Source organism: Mytilus edulis, chromosome 9, assembly GCF_963676685.1.
Source record: "Mytilus edulis chromosome 9, xbMytEdul2.2, whole genome shotgun sequence".
Lineage (NCBI taxonomy): Eukaryota > Metazoa > Mollusca > Bivalvia > Mytilida > Mytilidae > Mytilus > Mytilus edulis.
Genome location: NC_092352.1, coordinates 47903898 through 47931840, shown reverse-complemented (window position 1 = coordinate 47931840; position 27943 = coordinate 47903898). Strand labels below are relative to the sequence as shown.

Sequence of the window (27943 nt, the reverse complement as noted above, 5' to 3'; positions counted from 1 at the left end):
CAACATTCTATGGATTTTGGTTACGGTTTCTTCCTTTTAAACCTTTTCACATCATACCGCGAGTCCTCTGTCTTTCAAAGCGTGGACGGTAACAGTTCTTGCCAAGCCACTGTCTGGAGCTATGTTGACCATGTAAGGTGAATTTGGTATGTGCTCGTCATTGAATTTAATGTGTATACCATACATTCCTTTAAAAAAAAGCATTTAGTTGAGGGAATAAATTGAATATTAATTTCCTTTTTTATCAAGTATATTTTCACTATTGGCGACTAAACCTGTAAATATTTGTACATAAATAGTACTTCTTTTAAATTGAAAATATTAAGATCTACCTTTGTTATCTTATTGTGTAATGAAGTAAGTATTACTGATATAATGAAAAATGATTCTTTGTTGAACAAGCTGCGTGTACTAGTAAATGAATTTTGGTCTTTAACTGTCATTTTAGATCAACATCTGAATATACTGCACATTGAATTATTGAGTCTTGTTCAATGTTTCAGTCAATTTTCAGACAAATCGACACAGTTAATAACAGAACAGTTCAGAAAATTTGCTTCCTTTCAATTCGGTACTATTGAGTACCTTGCAGACAATTAGTTATGTTTTAAATGTGTTCCAGAAAAACAAAACTACTAAACAGTCTGAACATAAACTGAACAGATCTTAATTCACTGCAAGCGAATTGTCAGTTTAGTTTTGAAATAACAGCATATCATAAGCGTGATGATGAAAGACTGAAAGATTGAAAATGACTAAATAATTGTTTTTGCTCATTCTTTTGGGAACTTTTTTTTACCAAAATGACTATTTCAGATAATTAGATTAAAGTTTGTTTACTAGTGAATTAATTACGGTGCATTATAATAGATTGTTGGGTAAAAAAACAAAAATATTAATTAAAAAAAAATTGTCAGTCCGAGAAAACGAATCTAATAGCTGGAATACTGATGATTTTTAATACTAACAATATTAATCTGACCAATATTAGTATATACTCAACATGATGATATCAATAAAATAACACACTTTACAATGAGAAAGTGATAAAAATCAAAGATAAAGTGTTACTTTTCTTTTCTTTTTCTAAAAAAATCTTTGTTTATCCGATGTTTGAACATCTCTCAACCATTTACTAGACAATAAATCAAACATGACGTACCTGGTTTTTCAACTTTATATGATAAACCTAAAAATCCATTGGGTCTCTGCTCCAAAAACATTTTTGGAGTTGAAGGACCTTCAATAGCACATGCCAATTGACCTGCACCTGCTTCTCTTGTGTAGATGTTAAAGTGATCTGTGAATGGTAATACATATAATTTAGCACTAAGTCACTTTTTTTTATTGCATGCTAAATGACTATTATAAATTCTTTAAAAAGATACAAAGTATTGCATCTCAAATTCTGTGAAATTATCTATGTGTGGTCACTCTCATCTTACTGTGTACATCAAAAAATGTGTATGTGTCCGAGGCGCTTTTCTGGTTTTACATTCATCAGAGGGGTTCAACGTACGCCACATATTTGAAAGAGAAGAATGTATAAATACCAAACACGTGAAAAGCGATAAGACTTAGAGGCGTCGAAAAATAAAAGCAAAATCCATCTCAGCTCAAATTTGTTTGTAATATTCTTACTCTATAATGTCAAAAATAGTATTTATTTTTAATCTGATGATTATTCTCTTTCTAAATTCTCTGATATTCATAACAATCATAAATCCGTTAAAGCAGGCTTATAGTTTAACCATTAATCAAAACATGAAGCGTCACAGCATTGCGTTATCTACAAACGAAATTTTCCCAATCTCTCTCATAGAGTGCTAACATTTTTAATAAAGGCTAAAACTATTCCTTGCTTCGTGTTATTTATCACAATCAAATAAAACGCGTAAATAAAAGGAGATTTGATGTAAAGGTTATAGAGACAGCATAATAAAAAAAAACACAAAAGAAACCATAATTTTGACTTACTTTCTTTTTTAACTTCTCCTTTCTCTACTCCAGGTCCGCCTACTTGTACTTTGTGGTATCCCCCAGAGGAAAGCTGCCCAACAGAATACTGGAATGGAGAGCCTGCAAACAAAAATAATGTTATATTTAAAATATTTATACAAATCAAATAAGAAAGAAAAGAATTTTCGGAAGTAATGATCTTATAATTTTTATCCGAACTTAAAAATAATGAATAAGTTGTACACGTTTTCAGATGTTCCATTCTATTTGGCATACTGCAAATCAAGAACATTTTTGTCAGGTAATAACCAGAAAAAAACAAAGAGCATTTTGGACAACTCTATCATTACTGAGAATGATGAATTAAGTCAGTAACTTAACATTGAAAAGTAGTTTCAATTAAAACAAATGAAAGAAGGAAGGAAAATTAGATTAAATCAATTTTCAAGTCAAAAATTGTTTTTTTTCTAAAAATTGCATTTTAAAAAAGATTGCACACAAAAATCAAATTTGTGGTAGTTAACATGGTCTCGACTGAAATAAAAAGTACCTGAAATATGAAGAGCTTTGTGCTTGATACTAAGCGTATGCAGTCCTTCTTTGTGTGGTGTGAAGTTCAATCTGTAGTGGAAGTCATCTTCATCCATAATTTCACACAATTCAGTTGTTCCAGATGGATCGGTTACTGATGCTTCCATGTCGAATGGATTTGTTCCTAAAATGTATTAGTTAGTCTACATGAAATATTATCAAATTAAACCACCGTATATGGTGGATAAGTTGATGTTGATATAGATGCACAAATGTTGTTAAAATAATTCAAAAATTTGTAGGTCACTTTTTGTAGGTAAGAATAATTGAAATATGGTGTGTTGCTTTTTATTTGTCCGTTTTCATATAATAATTTGTTAAAATTCCACACTGTTGGAAAAGTACCTTATCAACTATGACCAGCAGATTTGTTAAATTATTGTATGGCATTTTTACAGAACAGTGGTTCGAAGGGTCCATGTGAGATAGTTTTTTGTGGATTCATTTATATTCGTGGATATCAATTTTCGTGGAATGAGGAAAACTTACACTTTCGTGGATTTTTAACTTCGTGGTTTTGCTTAAGTCTTCATACAACCCTATGGATTTTTTTTAATTCGTTTAAAATCGTGGTTCCCTTGTTCCCACGAAATCCACGATAATTGGTATCAAACAAAAAATAATGAATCCACAGTATCAAGTAAAATATTTTCATTGGTCACTAAATATGCTTTACAGACAGCTTCGGTAGTTATACAAAAATCTGAGCAAAATTATAGAAATAGTGATTAATATATACAAAATACAGTATATACGAAACCATTATAAAAGTACTGTCAACAAAGCATGAATTGTTAAGTGGAATATTATGTATATTTGTTAATATATTTCTATATACTATGTACTTTTATCATTAAAGCTATTGAATTTTACTTCATAAATTCTTACCTGGAATTTTCAATAGGAATTCACATTTAGTTCCTTTCTTTACCGGCTCTGCTTGGACCATTTCTTTTTCGATTTTTTCTCTGAGACGACCAGAGGGTTCACCGCCAACGTTCAACAAGAATGGACTTCCTTATAAAATGTATATAGTTGGTATACTTTTAAACATGATGAGATTACTTGAAGTTTGAATATTTCGCTAATAATGATTTATGTAGCAAAGCAAAGAAATTCGTACTTAATAGAACTTTGTAGAACAGTTAGATATTTTCTTGTCTTAAATCGTTAAGTTTCCTAACATCTTGTGCATCATTAACCGTAAACTTGCTACATGTCCCTTCCTAATTATGTTTTTTTTCAATTTTGCCCCTTTGACAGTTTTACTGCTATAACTAGGAGAATACAATTATACTGACATCTGCAGGATGAAGCCTTTCTCCAAGGGCAATCAGTAGACTGGCACTTATCAGTAAACATATAAATTAGTAAGAAAGAAATAAAAGAAAGGGAATCATAGCAAGTCTACATTAACCGTAGCTTTCCATGAAACGTTTAAAAAAATGAAAACGCGCTATTTTCTAGCCTCAATTGAATCAAACGGTACTGAAACTAACAAATAAAGACACATAAGTGCGGAAATTAACATTAGTATACAATATCTACGATACGGTTGCATAAAATGACAGATGTCGGCAATTGGTCCCCGACAGTAAACAATGTATGTTAACTTGAAGTCTAAATTAAAATAAACATCAATAAAATTCATTACTTCGAAAAGAAAGTCAAAAGATACCAAACGGACCATCAAACTCATAAGTCAAAAATAAACTGACAACGCCGTGGAAGTTTCAAAAGAAGGAAAAAACATGCTAAAACTTCATCTCCTTTTACAGATTAAGTTGGATAATACAATTAGTTACAGCAAAATACTAAAATCATATGTATTTGTGTCTCACATTTGTTTCGAGAGAATCAAAACAAGGTAAATACATATTTTTTAACTTTCTTTGGCTTCCATCTTTACCTTTAATGTGTTCGTCAGCAAATCTAACGTTGAGGATGTATATTCCTGGTTCATGTGGACTGTAAGTGCACTTGAATGCGCGGTTTCCGGTTTCTTCGTAATCCATTTCTGACCTGTGAGGACCTTCAATCACCACTGTGATTCCACCGTATCCTATAAAAACAGATTAATTCAATCATATCATACAGTTTAGTGCAAATATTTTTTACAAGTTTTTGTAAAAAATGTCCGAAAGTTTGGTCAGTTATTCTAATAATACACACAATAAGATCATATTTCAAGTCAGTTATAGTATTTGATATAACAAACAAACCAATGATATAAGATTTTTTTTACCGAATAGTTTTACCCACTAGATGATCCAACATATGTGTACTTGCCTGCATCTGCCACATCGATGTTTAAAACATTTGACTCATTTGCTATCGCCTTTTCTATTGCCCCGCTGATCTTGACCTTGCTTGCATGAGCGAGTTCGTTATCTTTTACAGCCACTGGGAATGGACTTCCTTTGATGTTTTTTTCATCTCTATAGACCTGGACACGATAATCACCAGCTTCTTTTGGAGAAAACGATGATATACCTGACAAAACAACAATGACAAACTTTAAGTAAATTATTTAGAATGTAGAAGAGGGTGAGGGTCTATCTTAAAATAACAGAATAGAAGAATTAAAAAAAGGAGGGAAAACAAAGAAAGATAAAATGCGTTTCCACTAGACAGATGATTTGCAAGTATAGTAAACAATGTGAATATTCTGTTAAGGTTAATAAATTTATGATAAAATAAAATTTACTTTGAGCACATCATTTAAATTCCACTAGAGTATATATGTATAAAGATTTAGAATTAAATTCTGAAGATTGTAATCTGCAAAGCTGGCTATACTCACATAAATGTCCATCTTTAGATTTCTTCAGGATACAAGGTTCGAAATTTCCCTTTGGACCTTTAATTGAACCTACTAGATCGACTATATCTGGTTCCATCACATTCAAAGCATATTCACTAGCATTTCCTAAGGAAATTTGTGATCTCTTACGGCCTTCACCTATAAAACAAATTACAACAAATATTATTAATTCACTTTGATAGGGCTGTAACTGTTATATATGTATGAAGTTAGAAATGCGACCATCCTTTGAATATGTGTATTTCATGCTTTCGCGAACATTTTGCAAGAGTAAGGGAAATCTTCGTAAATACATGATTGATTGTTGGTTGCTTATCATAAGACCTTCCAATCTAAAAATCGAATATAAACTACGAAATGCGATACTTTGCTATTCTTATAAGAGAAAAATATACAAGAGAAATGGCCAGAATTTGTTTTACATTTAACTACGTTATGAATGATTGTATGATATTTTGCACAAGGAAATTTCTATTGGTTTTGTGGAGGGTGGTAAAGGGTTTAATTGTTCGTTCATCGTGAAATGGCAATTTTATTTCGCGTTCTTCCGTGCAGATACCCCTTCCCCTTTTACGCCCCTCATTATTACATGAATCATACCTGAAAACGAAAATAGAAAATCAGATCAGAATACATGTTTTACAAATGACACATTGACTTGTCTCACCAACAAAATAAAAAAATGAAAAATAGTCGAATATTCTTTACTTTGTTCTTCAAAAATTATTCATTTAATTCATTATTTAATTCTTTACATTGAAAAGTCATATAAGATATGAACATTAAAACAAACAAAAAACCCCGCCGCTAATAATCAGTCTAAAAATTGTATGTTATCATAACTAAGAAAAACCTGTCCTACCAAACACAGTAAAGAAATCGACATGCGCATATATTTAAATATATATCTATAGAAAAGATATAGAAAATAAAATGTAAATATTGCATAGATAGTTCATTTGAGTTCCATAAATTTTTCAAAATTAATTATGAAAAATCTAAATTTCATACAAGCAGCTAATGTTATATCCCTTTTTAAACTAGTCGTATCAGAACGCTAACAGTTTCCCCATATTTTTTTTTAAACATAGTTATTATATAGGGTTTTTATTTAGTTTACTTAAGCCATAACTTATTTGTTGCCTTGCGAATAAAGTTTTTGTTAGACCTAATGGATAACTATTAACTACTTGAGCAAAAACTTAAGTACCCGAATTCGTAAATAGACTTACAAAGATACTAATAGACGGTATTCAAAAATTTGATTTTTGAATCATTTATTTTTGATTATTTGTAGAACTCAAATGGATAATAAAATGAAATAAATGATTAAATAGGCAATATTTATGAAAATATAAAATATTCATCTGAGTATATCAACTATATTGGATTAATAAAGGCAACAGTAGTATACCGCTGTTCAAAACTCATAAATCCATGGACAAAAAACAAAATCGGGATAACAAACTTAAACCGAGGGAAACGCATTAAATATAAGAGGAGAACAACGACATAACACTAAAATGTAACACATATAGACAAAATCCCACGAGAATAACAAATATAACATGTATATATAACATCAAAACCAAATACATGAATTTGGGATAGACAAGTACCGTGACACGTCTTATCGCAATGTGAATTTACACTCAAAAATAAGAGAAAACAAACGACACAACGTTATAATGTAATACACACAGAAACGAACTATAATATAACAATGACCATATTCCTGACTTGGTACAGGGCATTTTTAAAGGAAAAAATGGTGGGTTGAACCTGGTTTTGTGGCATGCCAAACCTCGCACTTTTATGGCCATGTGAAATATAACATCAAAATGACAACACAGGACTACAATATAAATAAATTGGAGAACACAATTGACAAAGAATCACACGAACAACAGCCAACAAAAGGCAACAAGTTCAAAATTTTAATACGCCAGAAGTGTATTTTGTCCACACAAGACTATTGTCATAATCGAATAATAACGATACAGTTGTGAGTATTATAAGTTATGTATGGTTATTCTATCAGAGGCTGGATGACAAGTTGTGCCTAGTAAGATGGATAAAAGCATTACCGCAATACAAAGACCCTTGAAATGAATATCTGTGGACCATAGACTACAGGTTTTTTTCCACAATTCTAAGACTTTATGAATGACAAAATGAACACATAGATTTGAAAAAATTTCAAATATAAAAAAATAACCTCAACTTGTATGTTACATAAAAAGTAGAACAACAAAAATACCGAACTCCAAGGAAAATTCAAAACGGAAAGTCCCTTATCAAATGGAAAAATCAACAGCTCAAATACACAAAACGAATTGAAAACAACTGTCATATTCCTGACTTGCTAAAGGCATTTCCTTATGTAGCAAATGGTGGACATTTGAAACATGAAAAACATAAAATATCTCCAGAATAAAGTATGCTTATCAATCATTTGTAAATTCAGAATTTAAACAAAGGATGATAAAAATGACACTTTATTCCACGTATTGTTATAAATAGTCTCAAAGGCCAGTAGATTACCTTGGAATAAAAGACCTCACTTCAAGACAACAATCAGTACGCGCGCAATGCTAAATTGTTATTAAACTGAAATTAAAGTTTAAAAAAAAGAGCTATACACCATGTTAAGATAGAAAACTCAATTACACTATTCTTATACGTAATAACACCAGAATAGCATATAAAATACGAAAATAAATTTTTGATACTTTACATTTTCAAGTTATCAATTCTCGGCATGAGATACTTCATATCTAAGCCTCTGTTATAGATGGAAAAGAAGATAAATTGGAAAACAAATTTTTGCATCCAGCCTGATCTTAGTGGATGTTAGTATAACTCACCGGGTCTTAGAAGTACACCATTATGATAAAGACCACCTGTACAAACTGATGGAAAACAAAAGGATCGATTACAATATCAAATTATAGGAAATGGTTTGAAGTTGTAATACTGGTTAATTCGGACACAGTTACATTTGTTGGTATGGTTATTGCTAATATATTGGCAAAGGAAAATAGGAATAAGAATGCATAAACAAACATGTGGAACATGTGGATCAAACAGAAACATTAAGATATGAAAAGGTGCAGGTCAATACAACGGCATAAGACATGAGTAGGGAAAATATTGACATGAAATCTTTAGAAATAGTTGATAACAAAATAGTCAAATAAAACTATTTAATTATATTGTAACAAAATTCCTTAAAACAACAAATTGTGAAGCAAAAATAATGAGCAGTAGGTAAAGTTATGCCGCTGACTAGTAAAGAGCGCATAAATAGCCAATCAAAAAACTGATAAAACTTAAAATGGTAGGTATATCTACTTATTAGAAAAACATTTAAGGAGACAGTGTGATTAGTTTGAAGCTGGAATTAGGACAAATAGTGATCAAATCACAGAAAAACACATAAAAGCCGGTTAAGAGTTATACAGGAATATTTGAAACTGAACCTTTCTTCAATAGTATGCCACATATTTGGCTTTGATACAAACAATATAGATACTTAATGGCATGACATTAAAATGCTTGCGATAAGCAATGAAAAATAATAAGTTATAAATTTCATGAGTAAATGTTCATTTTAGTTGTACTCTTTTTTAATTCCTGAATTGTAAAAATATTCGAAGTAGCTCTCGCCGCAATATAGCCTTTTTGTGCTAATGCGGCGTAAAGCAAACAACAATCAATCAATCTTAATACATCATTTCTTCCGTCAATAGACAGATGGTATCTGTAACGCGTAATGTTTACATGGCAGAAAAAATCTGATAATTCATTAATAATCTCATTTTTTTAAGGTGCCAGTCAAACCCTCTCTGATCATGATATTCTTAGAGATACGATATCGTCCAGGATCATAAACAGAACTGAAAGTTAACAAGTCATTTGATTTTAGCTGACAGTTTTTTACTCATGTAATATAGCATACTGGTTTTTTTTTTCTTATCATTTAGAAAAAATCTTTTTTATGTTGAAAATACTATTTATAAATATCATAAGATTCCAGTCGGTATATAAATAAATGTCTCTCATATATTTGAATATATTGTTCCTGCATTGTAAAACGGTTAATACTTCAACGAATGTTGCATAAAGATATCTATTGCGGCATCAAGTTATACTCCATTTTTATTCGAACAGAAAACGCTTTTCATACAGAAAAAAGATGTCGACGATATGTATACTAAATTAGATAGATTATAAATTATAAGATAAAGTGTAATTGCAAATGAGAACAATGCAACAGAATCCAAATAAAGTCGAATAAAAGTTATTTTTCATCAAACAAAAAATGCGTTGATTATCTCGGTCAGACGTCATTTCACATGGTTGCCTTTTTATGAAAATAATGGAATATTAACGTCATAGTTAAATTTCGAATCACATTACATGAGAGAAAGCAAATCAATTTAGAAGAAGAATTATATAATAAGTTTTTACTAAAAATTGGCTAAGAAGATGGTAATTAGTGTACACTGAAAAATCCAAAGTGTGATGTGCATTAGAAGAATGAATACAAATAGACAGATCATGGCCGACTTGACTTACCTGAGACTTTGGATACAAAAGGTGATCCTTTAATTACTTTTCCTTTATATTTGATATCAATATTGTATGCCCCTGGGGTCATTGGCATAAATTTGACGTCACACCGATCTCCACTGTCCTGTCTTTTATATTCAGTTTTTGTTGGCCCATCAATTTTGATATCAATGTCGCCTACAAACATATATAAAACGTTATCATAGAGTCATTATTTTAAAATAATATCAGCATAGCATATTTTCACTGAAAGAATAAATTAGATTTCAACCAAAGCGTATTGATATAAAATAATAAACGAGTAAACTCTTAACCATTTTTAGGTTAGAGCTTATAAGATTGTACACATATTTAGATCTTTCTTAAAACATATGCATGTCCGTCAGGTTTGTAAAAACAAAACGTATATATCTGTCATTTACCAGTATAGTCGAATCTTTTGAATTAATACGTACCAAGTGTTCCTTTTTTGGCTGTGATTGTAAAACTTTGCGTTTGTCCACTCATGCCACCAACGAGACCAGCACCAAAGGCGGTGACGTACGCGCCGCCAATTTCGTCGACAACGCATGAAAATGGACTTCCTGAATAACAAAGATAAGATCATATCACTATTTGAATTTTAAACATTTTGTAATCTATTTTTTTACACGAAATATTGTTTTAAAAGTTAGATGAGAATTCCTCTCGGTCAAATATCAAATATTAATGAAGCACAGAGGAGTCTAACGTAAGAAATAACAAGCTTTGTAATTTTGACGATTTTAACCACCATCGATGAGATATAGTTGTTAATTTCTGTTTCAATTTGTCTCTTGTATAGAGTTGTCTCATTAGCAAGCATACCACATCTTCTTTCAATATATAAAAGCGACAAGAAAGGTCAAAGGACTAATAGAATATATGCATTAAGAACCTTAACAAAAGAAAACAATTCAACTTGAAGGAATCCCTCTCAAACTAGTGGTGCTATTTTGAAATCTGAGAAGATCGTAGAACATCGAAACATGTAGCACCGTCTGACATCAATGTGCTAAAGAAACTTTGTAAAGAGACAAGACTATTACACATCAGTACGTTACCAACTTCCTAGTTAAATTCAGACAGGGGCAGGTATTGAAATATAACAGAGATTGTGGATGCATTTAACAGCTTCCTATCTAAACAACAATTTCACACATCAAAGCTAGACTTTATAATTCATTGCTCTGGAAACTGTTAGTATTGCATGTGCGTTATTTTACAAAAACAAAAGGCAATGATCATGATGATGAAAGTCAAACATTTTTAGCATCGTCTTTACTTGAAACAAAAATGCTAATTGTGGCTTCCTAGCTAAAAAAAAATAGTTGAATGAAGACATCATTGTAGCTTGGATTATGCGGAAACAAACATAACATATGGCGAAAAACTTCCTGACATAATGTTGACACGCTATAGTTAATTCCAACAAAAAAGAAACAGCGTGTTAATTATAAGTGTTAATCTTGGTTTGATTGCATACTTTTTTATGAGAGAAAATGACTGATGAATATTCATTGTGAGTATTCTTTTACAATATCTTAGGATATAATCCCAGATAAGTTAACATAACTTAAATAACAGTCAACCTTAAAGAACAATGAGGTCTGTCATTGTGCATTCACATATAAGCAACTGGTATTATACGTATAGATTATGGATGTTATGACTGATACTTTGATTTAATGACTTTAATAATGTGCAATTTATCGACCAATTAGTTACAGGAAGAAAAATAATAATTGAAAAACAGGGTTGATATGTATTCTCCTTGAGAGGTAAGCATATAGTCCTTGCAGTGGTAAATTTGGTTTTACCTGCAATTATTTCCGTTTTTTAAATTTTCACATGTGACACATACCGCTAGTATTTGCAGTTGCTGCTTTACGTGACTTAGACCAAAAACGAACGTAATTCGCTTCATATGTTTTAACTTAAAAAGTAAAACTACAAAAATACTGAACTCCGAAGAAAATCAAAACGGAAAGTCCCTAATCAAATGGCAAAATCAAATCAAAAAACACATCAATCGAATGGACAACAACTGTCATATTCCTGACTTAGTACAGGTATTTCAAATGTAGAAAATGGTGGATTGAACCTGGTTTTACAGCGCTAAACCTCTCACTTAGTTGACAGTCGCATCAAATTCCATTATATTAACAACGATGCGGTGACAAAACAGACATAAATGGTTTTACACTAGTAATTTTTGGGTCCTTTATAGCTTGTTGTTCGGTGCGAGCCAAGGCTCCGTGTTGAAGGCCGAACATTGACATATAATGGGTTACTTTTATAAATTGTTATTTGGATGGAGAGTTGTCTCATTGGCACTCATACCACATCTTCCTTTATCTATATAATAGGTAAAATTGTCAAAATAGGAGTACAGCAGTCATCACCATGTCAATATCTCAATTAGAACTAATTTTCAGGAAAACATCAGCAAAAATTTAACGTAAACAATATTGTCGACAGTGCTTAATGCAGGCATTATCATGGGGAGTGGGGAGTTTGTTTGTATACTTTACAAGTATTATTACCAGTATGACTGGTTGTGTTTATTGTAAGGGAAGCATAAGTCAATAAATAGAATATAACATTTATTATCTGAGAAATTTTGATAATCGCATAAAACATATCGAATTTATGGTTTCCGCTAATGGATTTAGATTGATGCAAAAGTATGGTTCCATCTCCCTCGTGAAAACCCTGTTTAAACTTATCTTTGTTATGTCCCTTTATTTACTCCTCGCGAACGCAATACTTATGCGTCAGTTACGTTCACTCTTCGGGTTTGAGTGTCTCTGGTGAAGATAAATGAAGAAAGACGTTTCTGGCGCATTGAAATCATTCTATTATATTTTCTTTTGGAAATGAATGTTCACCGATATATTTTAATGTAAAGCAATTTAAAAGGGAATGATTGTTACTTTTTATAGCGTTCGTTATATTCACTTTTAAGCGAACATTTAATGTCGAGATGCTAAACTTTCATTGACTATAGTTTATGAAACATTAGTTAAATATAAGATATTTTCAAAATGTGAAAAAAATGTAGCCCAATTATAATGAATTTGTAAGACTGAAGGGTTATTACATTTTGTGCGATTTTGAAAAGATATCTCGTTGGTCGTCTTAACAAAATCGCATGAATGGTTCAAAGACTTATTTCATTTCTCAATTTAAACAAACTTCCTTAGTGAATGTCTAGTGAATGTGAATTTAATGAATCTTTTCAGGAGTTTTTTAAGAGTTTAAAAGTCCTACTTGAAGTAAGTGTTTGTTAAACTCTTGTTGACCCTAAGAAAGTATAAGAAGATGCATTAATAACATAATTAGAGTAATAATTTAAAACGTTATTTTGAGAATTTTCATTTTACAGATGGTGCAGAAAATTAGTACCGTTAATGATATAACTACCACTGGGTCGATGCCTCTGCTGGTGGACTGTTAGTCCCCGAGGGTATCACCAGCCCAGTAGCCAGTACTTCGGTACTGGCATGAAAATACGGGTTTTTTTGAGTTATTAAAATTTGCTGTTACAAAATATTAGAAATTATTATAAATTAAGGAATGTACTCCTTCATGCAAAGCTCTGATTTCTTTTAGGATTTGGCTATATTTTTTGGACCTTTTGGATTATAGCTCTTCATCTTTTATATAAGCTTTGGTTTTCAAATATTTTGGCCACGAGCATCACTGAAGAGACATGTATTGTCGAAATGCGCATCTGGTGCAGAAAAATTGGTACCGTTAATGTTATAACTACTACTGGGTCTGCTGGTGGACTGTTAGTCCCCGAGGGTATCACCAGCCCAGTAGCCAGTACTTCGGTTCTGGCATGAAAATACGGATTTGTTTGTGTTATTAAAATTTGCTGTTACAAAATGTTAGAAATTATTATAAATTAAGGAATGTATCTCCCTCATGCAAAGCTCTGATTTCGTTTAGGATTTAGGTATACTTTTTGGACCTTTTGGATTATAGCTCTTCATCTTTTATATAAGCTTTGGATTTCAAATATTTTGGCCACGAGCACACTGAAGAGACATGTATTGTCGAAATGCGCATCTGGTGCAGAAAAATTGGTACCGTTAATGTTATAACTACCACTGGGTCGATGCCTCTGCTGGTGGACTGTTAGTCCCCGAGGGTATCACCAGCCCAGTAGCCAGTACTTCGGTACTGGCATGAAAATACGGATTTGTTTGTGTTATTAAAATTTGCTGTTACGAAATGTTAGAAATTATTATAAATTAAGGAATGTATCTCCCTCATGCAAAGCTCTGATTTCGTTTAGGATTTAGGTATACTTTTTGGACCTTTTGGATTATAGCTCTTCATCTTTTATATTAGCTTTGGATTTCAAATATTTTGGCCACGAGCACACTGAAGAGACATGTATTGTCGAAATGCGCATCTGGTGCAGAAAAATTGGTACCGTTAATGTTATAACTACCACTGGGTCGATGCCTCTGGTGGTGGACTGTTAGTCCCCGAGGGTATCACCAGCCCAGTAGCCAGTACTTCGGTACTGGCATGAAAATACGGATTTGTTTGTGTTATTAAAATTTGCTGTTACGAAATGTTAGAAATTATTATAAATTAAGGAATGTATCTCCCTCATGTAAAGCTCTGATTTCGTTTAGGATTTAGGTATACTTTTTGGACCTTTTGGATTATAGCTCTTCATCTTTTATATAAGCTTTGGATTTCAAATATTTTGGCCACGAGCACACTGAAGAGACATGTATTGTCGAAATGCGCATCTGGTGCAGAAAAATTGGTACCGTTAATGTTATAACTACCACTGGGTCGATGCCTCTGCTGGTGGACTGTTAGTCCCCGAGGGTATCACCAGCCCAGTAGCCAGTACTTCGGTACTGGCATGAAAATACGGATTTGTTTGTGTTATTAAAATTTGCTGTTACGAAATGTTAGAAATTATTATAAATTAAGGAATGTATCTCCCTCATGCAAAGCTCTGATTTCTTTTAGGATTTGGGTATACTTTTTGGACCATTTTTATTATAGCTCTTCATCTTTTATATAAGCTTTGGATTTCAAATATTTTGGCCACGAGCATCACTGAAGAGACATGTATTGTCGAAATGCGCATCTGGTGCAGAATAATTGGTACCGTTCATGTTATTACAATGCTTTTTAATTCTGCATTTGATTTAGACTTTTAAATGTTTTGATCCGAGTGTCGTTGATAAGACTTACGTACATATAAATGAAAGTGCGTGTTGGGCAACAAATTACAAGCCTAGTAGTATCTTTGATAAGTTGTATGATTACAGCTATATTCTTGTATTGTTATAGGCGAAAAGTTTTCATGGATTCTGTGTAATTAAGGGTACCTGTTGGTGAACTTTTATTTAAACTATGGTTACTTACGCCCAACAGGTAGTACTGGTATGGAATTTGGTCTTTTTTCAAATTTTGTTGATACAAATCTATATCAATTTAATTTACAGAATGTTTTCCCGATTACATATGTCAGATTCTTTGTCGAGGATTGGCTTTATATGTTGTCCTTTTTCCATTTGTTCATCCCTTCAACATTTACTGTACAAAGTCAGTAGTATGACAGTTCTAGTTGTTTTAATTTGTATTGAGCATTTTGCTTTGAATTCGCCATTTCATAAGAGAATTTTCCTTGGAGTTCGGCATGTTTGTCTTACGCCAATAATACATCTCTAAACGAAAAGTATTTTTTTTATAAAAAGAAGCATTTATTTTCATAGAATGTAAAACGAATATTCAGTTTAGATTCTACTTCACAATATTGTTATGAAACAGCCTTTCTTGCAAACAATTAAAAGCACAACCACATCAAACGAATAGAAAAGACCTGTCAAATTCATATAAAAAGTTTTTAAAAAATAACAAACTCCAGGAAAATCACAACGATAAGTCCCTAAACAAATGTCAAATTCCAAATCACAAACACATCAAACAAATGGATAACAACTGTCAAATTCCTGACCTGTTACAGGCATATACGTTGTTTGAGATTTGATAACAATAAAATCTTTTTTAAAATTAAAAATGGGCATATGATTTTTTTTCTGATTTACAGATTTATATTGCTTAAACATCGCATACATGTGTACTTATCCTTTGTTTATTATTGAAAAATGTGTTGAATTATACCAACAGATATTTGTAAAAACACATTACATAATTTCTGATTAATTAATTATGACGTCATTCTAAGAACCGATTGATCTTTTTCAAACATGTATAACATCTGTTGATCATATTCTGATTATGCAAGTTCATGCACAAATAGCCTTGCTTTTCTTTTTAACAGTAGCTTCACACAGGAAACATCATTATTTTGTCTTTTTGTTGTATAACCAAGGAAACAACGTATAATTAAAACGTTATTCGAAAAAATTAATGAATTCAAACTAAAAAAATGTAAGTGTAAAACAGTTTCAGATAATGTAAACATTACTGATTTATGATAACCTGTTTGATATGAATGTGAAGGCAACTATATTTTTACATACTTAATCAATTTAAGAAAATATAGTAATTCTAGACATTCCTAGAGAAAGAACAAGGTCAAACCTTTCTTTATTGGGAAAATTTCCATCACTTTCTGAAATGTGCATTTTTTGCATCACAACGGATCATATCAGATAAATGCTTTGGGTATGTGATGATGTACCTATAGATGTGTTTTACCATACATCACTGAAGTGTAACATATATTGACATGTGGTTATGTTTATCCGACATGTCGCATCGTACTCTTTACTTGTGATGGATTTAATTGATCATTTACATAAAAAAAAACTATGTAAATAACTGAAATGCCATGTTATCTTCCCAAATTGTATAGTAAAGGCAACAGTAGTATACCGCTGTTCAAAACTCGTAAATCTATTGACAAAAAACAAAATTGGGGTAACAAACTAAAACTGAGGGAAACGCATTAAATATAAGAGGAGAACAACGTTACAACATTAAAATGTAACATACACAGAAACGGACTAAGCATTAGACAAAATCCGATGAGTATAGACTTTACATAAGGATAAGTAATACTCCTGATAGATTAAAAGTAAAGGAGACAAACTGAGAGTAGCCGTAAATGTATAGTATGGCATATCTGAACTTCTAATATATATATATATATATATATTGTTAATTAACTTTTAATTACATTTAAATTATTGTTTGCAAAAGAGGGGCGAAAGATACCAGAGGGACAGTCAAAATAGATTTAAAAAAATGACAACGCCATGGCTAAGAATGAAAAAGACAAACAGACAATTAATAGTACACATAACACAACATAGAAAACTAAAGACTAAGTTTAATAGTTTATTTCAAACCAGAAGCAAGTAACACTTTGCAAACTAGTTATCATGAAATAGAGGTGTCTTTTAATTATTCAAAATAGAAAAAATCTAGAGTATTGTTACCGCTGGAAGCATTTTTTCTGTAAGACAGAACAACTATTTGTCGGCCATTGCACTCATACGAATATAAAAATATATCGCATTGCTTCATCATTCTTTTATTTTTATAAATTGACATGCTGCAAAACCATTTAATTCAGTTCATAATCCTCGCAACAAGAAATTTGATAAATAGAAAAATTTTGAAACTTTTTTCTTATTTTTAGATTCTTGTTTTTGTGATATCAACCACTTTTCAAAATTAATAATCGTTCCTTGTTGTTCTCTTTTCCTCAGAATCCGCCAAGCTTATTGCTAAATCTCTTGTAACTTTCTTTCAATTTGGCTGATGTCATGAAATATTTATGTTATCATGTCATCTTGACTATCGACATAAACATGATAAAGTTATGGAAATTGTTCAACTAATCAACAGTTACAGCTAGTTAAGACTACAATGTGATATTTAAGATAAACGTTAAAGCATGACAATTTAAGTAACAGCTCTAGTGAATTATGATGAAACACATTTATAGGTCCATCAACACTTACCCAAAACAATTTTAAAATATAATCTCTATTGTTCTAGTTTTGTTTTTATAGTTAAGTTGGAAATGAACGGAAAACAATAACCCTTCCAGTAGTATTATGTAACAACAAGTTTTGATTTCCTTGGCAACGTTCTACTTTCATGTTTATTGTTTTCTGCGTACTTGCACTAATCATTATGTAATTATTATTAAGGAGGCAGAACCTTGGAAGACATGTAAGCTTGTATGAACAGACTTTAAATTACCCTACTAAAAAACGTTAAAAAAACATTTGAAAAAATTCACCAAAGATACCAGGCTGGTAAGTTTGTACATCGTACTTGTGTTTCGTCTATTTAAGACTCATCAGTAACGCTCAAATGAAAAATTGTATAAAACCAAATAAATGACGAAGTTAAAGAGCATTTGAGGGACTCAAAATTTCAAACGGTTTTAACATATACGGCTTATCTTATATATTCCTCCGATAGTAGAAAACCCTTTATATTTCAAACAACTCAAAAGTTTGTAAACAGTTAATTTATCAATATGACCATATCAAAGATATTTTATGACAACATTTATTAGACAAAAGGCCATTTGACGGCAGCTGGTAAAAGACTATAACTGGTCCTCGACCAGTATATATCTCCTATTATACTTAATAGATTTTGAGATACGTGCTAAGATACTTTATTACTCTTGTAATCGTTTTATTTATATCAACGGGAAGTGTAGGTAGATGAATAATTATACGAAAATACATTGCCTCTGTAATTCTATATGACAGGTTGGCGTGTTGTTCTCCTAACTATGCATATTTGTTGTTCCAAAGAAGAATTCTCAAAGAAGAAATATGCACCATATTGTCTGAGATAGTTAACTAGGTTTAATTAGGCGTAACTTTCATATGAAAATGTCTGCAAATTGACTCATCCGAGTTTTTTTCAGTGATTCAAAAGATGCTTCATATTGATGAATGATGCCTGTGTTACCTCTTATCTTTCTAATGTTGAGCATAGCTTTGTTCTCAAGTACTGCTCAATTGTATGAATAACGACTTTGAAATTTGAAAATAGTACGTGCGTGAACCAGTGACGGAAAAACGTCGTTTATAATAGTTGAATTCCATAGTTTGTTGAAAATATGAATTCCGCTGTCAGTATAATATTGCAAAATGTCAGATTGAGATATTCGTACCAGCATTATTTGAACTTTTGTTAAATTATATGTTGCTTAAAATGTACCAACTCGTTAACCTTTCAGCAGTTTGAAGATAGGGAAGCGTATTGCTTAATATTGATGTTCTAGGTAAAAGAGCATTTAACAAGAATTTGTGTAAAGTACACAGATGCCATACTCGCACTATCATTTTCTATGTTCAGTGGACAGTGAAATTGGGATATAAACTCTAATTTGGCATTAAGATCAGAAAGATCATATCAAAGGGAACATGTGTACTGAGTTTCAAGCTGATATCACTTCAACTATATCAAAACTACCTTGACCAAAAACTTTAACCTGAAACGGGACATACGGACGGACAAACGAACGAACGAACGGACGAACAGACCAGAAAAACATAATGCCCATAACTAGGGCATAAAAATGATTTCTTTGTAGGATATAGAAAGTAATGCCGCAATCTAACAACGTAGAAACGTTTCCAGCAAAATGTCAAAAAGTGACACACAACAAATAGCCGACTTCCAACTAAGGTTTATGTTAACTGAAGGAGTTGGAACATATGTTATTTGTTAGTTACTCAACGTAAACGGGAAATTATAAAACAAATAAGTTTGTCGAAATATAATTGTTGTCTTGGAAAGAGAGTTGTCTAATTGACACTCATACCACATCTTCGTATATCTATATATAAGAACGGCTTATCGTATATATAAGAACTTACAACACTTAAACATAAAACAAATGTATATTTTAGCATTCAGATATCATTTGTTTGCACTTTTGTGTAATTTACGAGAAAGAGGGCAGCTTTCATGTATTTATAAGTATATTTGAAAAGTACTTGAAACAAGCATACGGTGCTTATAATACTTTTTGTAGTGAACGTTTCAAAATTGATTATAATGGAATTGTTATCTTCGCAATTTGTTAGTATACTACAAACATCTTTATGTTGTAAAAACTGTTAATTAAATCACCCATTATGTAGAGAAAAAAATATGTTTTTGTATAACAAGCATAAATTATGATAGCAATAAAATGTCCGAGTATTCAAAAGAATAAAATGACAACAACTAGTTTGTCAAATATTGACAAATAATTAAACGTTTATAGTAATAATATACAGTAAATGTAAATGTTCCCAGGCAAATGTCGACTATCATGAAAAAACTATGAATCCATCAACCATATCACTGAATGTGTACTTGGATGATCTACATAACGGCTGCCAAATGTAGAGCAGGATATGCTAATCCTTCAGGACACCTGGGATTACCTATGATCTTTTGGTGGGTTTCGTGTTGCTCTGCATTTTTTCCCTATGTTTTGTTTTGTTATAAAAATAAGAAGATGTAATAAGAGTGTATGATTATATTGTTATCGATTTTTGGTAATTTCCGCCTCCCCCTTATACTAAGGATGCGGGTTTTCTGACATAAAAATATATCACAATTTAAACCTTTCCGTCTTTCCATTAAAATATATAAAGAACTGTGATAATTACCAAATTGTACCATGCTCAAAAATGACTAACTCTTCATTATGCCAAGCACTAGAGAAAACAGGATCTGAACATCACTCTTTTTTATTCTCAGAGCAATTTAGAGATTAACATACGAATTTTTATATAGACGCAGGACTAATATTGCAGACTTTGTGAGCCGCTACATACCGTTTGGTTGCTGTTTTATTGGGGTGTAGCCTCTTTTTTTTCGTTCATTCATCCTTATTGGTTGATATATAAGGATAAACAACCCATATGTATGCCCCACCTACGATAGTAGAGGGGCATTATGTTTTCTGGTATGTGGCTCCCTCCGTTCGTTCGTCCGTCCGTTCGTTCGTTCGTCCCGCTTCAGATTAAAGTTTTTGGTCAAGGTAGTTTTTGATAAAGCTGAAGTCCAATCAACTTGAAACTTAGTGCACTTGTTGCTTATGATATGATCTTTCTAATTTTAAAGCCAAATTAGACTTTTGACTCCAATTTCACGGTCCATTGAACATAGATAATGAAAGTGGGAGTTTCAGGTTAAAGTTTTTGGTCAAGGTAGTTTTTGATGAAGCTGAAGTCCAATCAACTTGAAACTTAGTACACTTGTTGCTTATGATATGATCTTTCTAATTTTAAAGCCAAATAAGACTTTTGACCCCAATTTCACGGTCCATTTAACATAGAAAATGAAAGTGGGAGTTTCAGGTGAAGGTTTTTGGTCAAGGTAGTTTTTGATGAAGCTGAAGTCTAATCAACTTGAAACTTAGTACACTTGTTGCTTATGATATGATCTTTCTAATTTTAAAGCCAAATTAGATGTTTACCCTATTTCACGATCCAAGGAACATGGAAAATGATTGAGTGGGACATCCGTGTACTTTGGACACATTCTTGTTTTTTTATATTTTGCTTATAATATTTACAAAGTGACCTTTCAAATATTAAATCAATTAAGTATGGATTAGGTAAGCAGTAATTTGTACTCTTAAAGATAACATTTCAACACTAATTAAAACAGACAAGCTATCAGTAATTAGTTTAATTCTGGTGCATATAATTTAAGTTACTTCAAACAGCACTTTCTGCAAATTTTTTGGCATGCATTAGAGTGATGATGGAAATGTGAAACGACTGTATGTGTATTCTGCCATCATAATTGTGAACTTCTAATGTTTTTCTTTAATTTTTACTTCATTTGAAAGAACCTCATACTCTCAGTTGTGATTTTATCAGATTTAAGTCATCCCAAATTAAGTATAGATGGAAGTAGTAATGACTGCTGAGATTAACAATAATGTTTAATTGTTCTAACCCAGAGGTTAGCAAAGAGTCATTTCATAAATATAAATTCTCAGTAAAGATAAAACCAGTATTTCAAAACGGATGCGCCTTTTATACTCAATCTGATATCCCAAAAATTTCTGTTTACTGAAAATATTTCATAAAATTTGAATATTATAGTTCTATTGCGATTAAACAGTTTGATAATGTATGCATTTTTTTTTATATTAAAAAAGGTGGTTTATAAAATTCTATGCTATAATTCTTATCATGTTACGTCCTTGCAATGTTTTGCAACTGTTTTTAATTAGAATTTATATATTACATAATATATCTAGTCTGATTCCGACGAGGTATTTACCCTTCTGACATATAATCACAGTTGATTTTCACTCTTTCAGTTGGTTGATAGATAACATTTGATTTTTTCAGTTTAAATAATGCACTCCCTTTTTTAATTACCTTAAAATTCAGTATTTGTGTTATACTTCTTTGTTTACAATAAAATAGAGAATTGAAACGGGGAATGTGTCAAAGAGACAGCAATCCTTCCAAGTCAATAAAATGGCAATTGTTATCTTATAGTTCGTTGCTGTGTATGTGTTGCATTGTCGTTCGGTTTTATGTTGCACTTGAGTGTTTCTGTTGTTTCGTTGTTTTCCTATTATATTTGATGTGTTTCTCTCAGTTTTAGTGTTTTTGTTTTCTCTTAATCGGTTTTTGACTTTCTAACAGGGGTATACTACTATCGGCTGTATCTACCAGAATACAGCCCAGTGCCACTAAGTCTGAGAAAATGTTTTTTTGACGAGTACTACTTACCCTCGGTTGCAGACCCCTCGTATGACATCTGTACTTCATGGGTCCCACTTTTGGATGGCTTGTATTGTACAATGATGGACCCATCGTCGCAATCCCTGATTTCTGGAGCAAGGCCTTGGGCTGTCGGCATTTTGTACTGAAATTAAAAAAAAGATAACATTATTCATTTGTGTTTTATGATTTTAAAATGAATTAAGAAACAGAAAAGTAAGAAATGTTTCATTTGAAAATGACTTAATCCTCATATACCATGACCTCAAAATAAACAGTTGTTTATATTTTAAATGTTTGTAAATGAACGTAGGCCACTATAATGTAAAAAAAAATTGTACCACAAGGAAAAGTGAACTATGATACATTATAGAAATAGGGAGATGTGCTATGATGACCAATGAGATAACTATCCACCAAAGTTTAAATGAGGTATATGCAAGCAATTACAGGCAACTATGCGGCACTCAACCTATACTGTATATTTGGCTATAAAAAGCCCCAACATAAAAACTAGGAAACAACTAGATTGGGAAAAACTAACGACTTAAATTTAACAATTTACGAAAAGCAAATATGACAGACATGAACCAATGACAATTACTAAACTCCAGGCACCTGACCGGGGACAGGCACATATAGAATGTGGCGTTGATAAACATGTTTGTAGGAGCCAACCCTCTCCTAACTTGGGACAGTTGTGTAACAGAACAACACAGGAACAAACTATACAAAACAGTAATAATCAATAATCACTTTAGTCTAAATTACAGGTTCCTGACTTTGGGACAGGCGCAAGCAAGAAACTTTAAACGATCTTTTCGATTAAATAGAATAAACAGGAATGGTAAAACGAAATCTTACTGCAATTAAATTTGACAAATATCCTGAATTTGCAACACACATAAACAGAGTAAAATGAAAAAAATAGAAATACAGATTTTTTGTTTATAATGTTACAGAAAGAAGGTGTACCGGCGCTTTAAGACAATACCAAAGTACATCGGTGATCTTTTGATTAATTCATATTAGTTTGACGACTTTCTGTTTGATTCTTTATTATATGCTCTAGAATGATATATTCGTATGGACTTGTAGACATATGACCTCAAGTTTACCTTAAGACTTCAATGTATATACATTTATAAAACAATGCGCTGTACGTAAGTTACTTGTCATCATACAACTTGAGTTCTGTTTGTTTTGACTATGTATTGTTAGCAGCTTCAAGAAAACATTCTTCACCTGTGCCAGTTTTTCACAAGACTTATCTTTTATTTATCTTAACAGAAACAACATTTCAAACAAACCAATATCACACAGATACATGTGTATCATTGCTTTTATTAAAAATATCGAGTTTCTTGCTGTTATTCAAAATATCGAGTTTCTTGCTGTTATTCAAAATATCGAGTTTCTTGCTGTTATTCAAAATGTCGAGTTTCTGTTCATTGGATCATCACAAAATAAAAAAAGGGAGTAATTTGTTTTGAAATTGCATGTTGATTATTTATGACTTTATTGTCACTGATTACATGGACGCTATTGGGATGATAAGGTGTTACATCATAAACAGAATCAGTTAGTTCACCACTACTGCTGATTTGTTGTAACTATGTTTTCCCTGAAACACCCAGAAGGAGTTGATTAGATGAATATTGAAGTCGTTATTCAAATACGTTTAAAATTACAAGTAATGAATTCTTCATGCTTATCAATTTCGTATCAGATAACTTGCGTGTATTCATATTTTTTCATTAACCTTACGCCATTTTTATCTTATCACCTGAAAATCATTCTTCATTTTGAAGAAAAAAGTAATTTGGCAGCAGATTTAAGTTTTTGCGATTTTTCTTCGAGAGCCAAACTTTAAAACATACGATAGTGGCTGAAAGTTAACAATCATTATGCTTTAACAGTAGCTATCGTCATGAAATAAATCTCGAGGCTGAGTAAGTATAGTGATTCATTGACAAACAGTTAGAACTGAGCGCAGTTGGTCGAAGGTGTCCTACTGTACAATTGATCCTACAGTGTAGGTTATATTTCCTATTGTACAGTTGTAGTAGTATTCAAAGGAGATTCATGCATTTTTGTAACCCATGAATGTAACCGTTGTGTTTTGTTATATGCATTGTTTTTGAAAATTTTAAGTTAAACATCTTCAGCACAATAAATAACGAATTTAATGACAGCGTAACAAGTAGATCAAGCTCTCAAAAATATAGATCATATCAAGAAAGATGACATTATTTTGTAATTTTGACACTTTTATTATGCATCAGTATACTCATATTCTTCTTCTATGGATCAATCTTTAGGGAGGAAAGCATACAAACAAAATAAAACTACGTAACAATGTTTTTTATGATTAAAACGCCACTGTGAAATCGGATCATTTCATTATATCTAACTCAACAACAATGGTTTGCGAGTACCTAAGGAATTATAATTGGTAAATTTACAATATTTTTAGTATTTTCGAATTTGGCAATACTTTCGTACTTTTTCCTCTAACATAAATGACAGATTAGCTCTAGTCCAGGTTTTAAAAAAATATACACAGAACAATTTATCAATTTAAATCATTATCTATGATATTTTAATAACGTCAGTGTCATAATAAGAGTATGGCATATATAAGCAACCTTTTCGTCTTGTGGTTTTCTTGGTTTGTTTTCTTTCTTGTCAGTTCAAGAAGTCATCACTCACTGATATGATCATCAACCCCTTGCAGAGACAGCCAAATTTGCTGACAGTACGTTTGAAGGGATTCCAAAGAGAATGCTTACATAACTAAGTGATTATACATCGTTATTGTAGTGTTGTCCTTGGCATACCACGTGTCTACATCATTTCTGTAGCTCTGCAAATGTTTGTTCGGTTCACCGTCGATTAAAAGAAGCAACACAACTTTTACTTTAAACAAGTGTCTTGTCCTACGTTAAACAAGGGCCATGTTTTACTTTAAAAGAAAAAAAGGGCCATGTTTTACTTTTAGAAAAAAAAGGGCCATGTTTTACTTTAAAAGAAAAAAGGGCCATGTTTTACTTTAAACAAGTGTCATATTTTACTTCAAACAAGTGTCGTGTCTTACTTTCAGCAAGTGTCATGTTTTACTTTAAACAAGTGTCATGTTTTACTTTAAACAAATGTCATGTTTTACTTCAAACAAGTGTCTTGTCTTACTTCAAACAAGCCATGTCTCAATTTAGTTATATGGAAAGGCAATTTGCTACATGATATTTGAATTATCCTATCACTATAATATCTTCTTTTTTAAGATACTTATAAGACTGGAGACCATTTCAGAGTTAGAGTTATATTTCAGAGTTCAAAACAAATTCCTTCAATTAAGTGTACTTTCCAGGGAAGGATATTAAAGAAAAGGAAGAAAAGTGGTGTTGTCCAACTGGATAAAAAAGATGATAAAGATTTTGTAAATTGTTTTGATTAAATATTGATTGTTACTGTTTAGCGACATTTTCAGTACTACTAGAACACACCCGTGATATCGCGGGTCCGTGACTGAATTAAAGTATATAACTATGTGTAAGCCTTATTTTGGTATTGGTATTGCCATCTGATAAAGTCATGCCGATTATGAGATACACAGTTTTCTCTACTTTCAAATCTTTCTGTTTGATTTAACCCGTCGACCTGGAACTTATTAATTATTGGTAATATTATGGAGTATTTAATCAACAGCATTGTTCTATATAAGTTATAAATAAAGTTGAATCCTTTGATTCGCTGTTTTACATGATGTCTGCTAACAAATACAATGATTGAATTTAGTAGTGTCAGCCCTGTGATTATGACCCGTGTATATAGCAAAATCCTAAATACACCGTTTGGTGGTGCGCCTGTCAGATGCGGAACGTACAGATAAGATAATAGGTAACAGGTGAATATACTATTGGTATCGGTATCGGATTCGACCCGGAACATGTTAATTATTGGCAATATTAATTATGTGGAAAACAAAAGGGTCTGGAGTGGTGTAATTTTTAATCTACACCATTGTCCTATATTAGCTATATATAAAGTTGAATTCTTTGATTTGTCGTTTTTACCCGATGACGGTTGAAAATTGGACCTCGTTATTTTAGTATTATAGATGAGGGGGAGGACAGGGGTAAGGGAGACAGGGAGAAAGGGGGTAGGAGAAAGGAGAAAGGGGGTGGGAGAAAGGAGAAAGGGGGTAGGAGAAAGGAGAGAAAGGCTGGGAGAAAGGAGAAAAAGTTGGAGAAAGGAGAAAAAATAAAATATCTCTCCTTTTAAAAAAATTTCTAATATTTCTAGAAAAAATATCTCAAAAGGAGATGTCTTATTCTAATGGGAGAAAGGAGAACGGGGGTAGGAGAAAGGAGAAGAGGGGTGGGAGAAGGGAGAAGGGTACCCCCCTGTCCTCCCCCTCATAGATAGATTAGCTGTTATATTGTGGCGACATGACAACATATCATGGTGGAGGAAGTCTTGTGCTTAGAGAGAACCACAACTCTTTAACGGGGAAAAACCCAATCGTAATAGTTAATTAAGATTGAAATCCGGCCAACGAACCTGTTACGTTCTGTCAAACTCACTATATAACAGTGTTGATGGGCTAGTGATACAGTGCTGTATAAGAACTACTTATATGACTCAGCCACCGAGGCCTGTAAATTGTCTTAGTCATCCTTATAGTTTAAGATTTCACATGGAAATACCAGAAAGTCATAAAAACCCTTGTTATTTTTACGGTGGCGATCTGTTTTTGTGTATATGACTTTTGTTGGCTTTTCGGAAACAAAACTTTCTCACGTGTATCACTCAGCAAGCTGATATAAACGTTTCATGTCTAGTTATAACTGAGTACAAAAAGGCTTTGTTCAAACACTTGATTTGAATAAGAAATAAGATATCAAAAAGGCAAACACCCTCACAAGCTGGTGTATATTATGTATAGTTCAATGCTGTATGAAATACAGAATATGCAAACTGACATAATAAATATGAGATCTTACATAAATCATTCAGGTACATAACACAAACTTGTAAACAAGAAGAATTAAAGAGTGTTAACCCATATATTAATTATCTTTTGAAATTTAGAAAAGGTGTGTTATAGCATTATATAAGTGATCCATTATTTACATTTTTTGTATATCTTTATTATGTATTAATCTCTAACCCAAAAAGCAAAAATGCGAAGTAACACCTTTCTTTATGTGATATCCATAAAGCAGACGAACGTTGATTATAAAGA

The 27943-nt window shown here is 31.9% G+C and overlaps 1 protein-coding gene across 6 annotated transcripts in view; it reads right to left on the bottom strand.

Moving 5' to 3' along the window:
• LOC139489729 (filamin-A-like) overlaps positions 1-27943 on the bottom strand; it is a 62695-nt gene that overhangs the window by 8303 nt on the left and 26449 nt on the right. For all 6 annotated transcript variants that reach the window (XM_071276482.1, XM_071276481.1, XM_071276485.1 and 3 more), the window contains exons 2-12: positions 22705-22840; positions 10405-10533; positions 9956-10126; positions 5354-5512; positions 4840-5043; positions 4460-4612; positions 3439-3567; positions 2510-2674; positions 1978-2079; positions 1163-1300; positions 58-188 (exon numbers count right to left, since the gene is read on the bottom strand). In XM_071276482.1, coding sequence (XP_071132583.1) covers positions 58-188; positions 1163-1300; positions 1978-2079; positions 2510-2674; positions 3439-3567; positions 4460-4612; positions 4840-5043; positions 5354-5512; positions 9956-10126; positions 10405-10533; positions 22705-22840 — 1617 coding nt within the window. The remainder of the gene's footprint in view (positions 1-57; positions 189-1162; positions 1301-1977; positions 2080-2509; positions 2675-3438; positions 3568-4459; positions 4613-4839; positions 5044-5353; positions 5513-9955; positions 10127-10404; positions 10534-22704; positions 22841-27943) is intronic.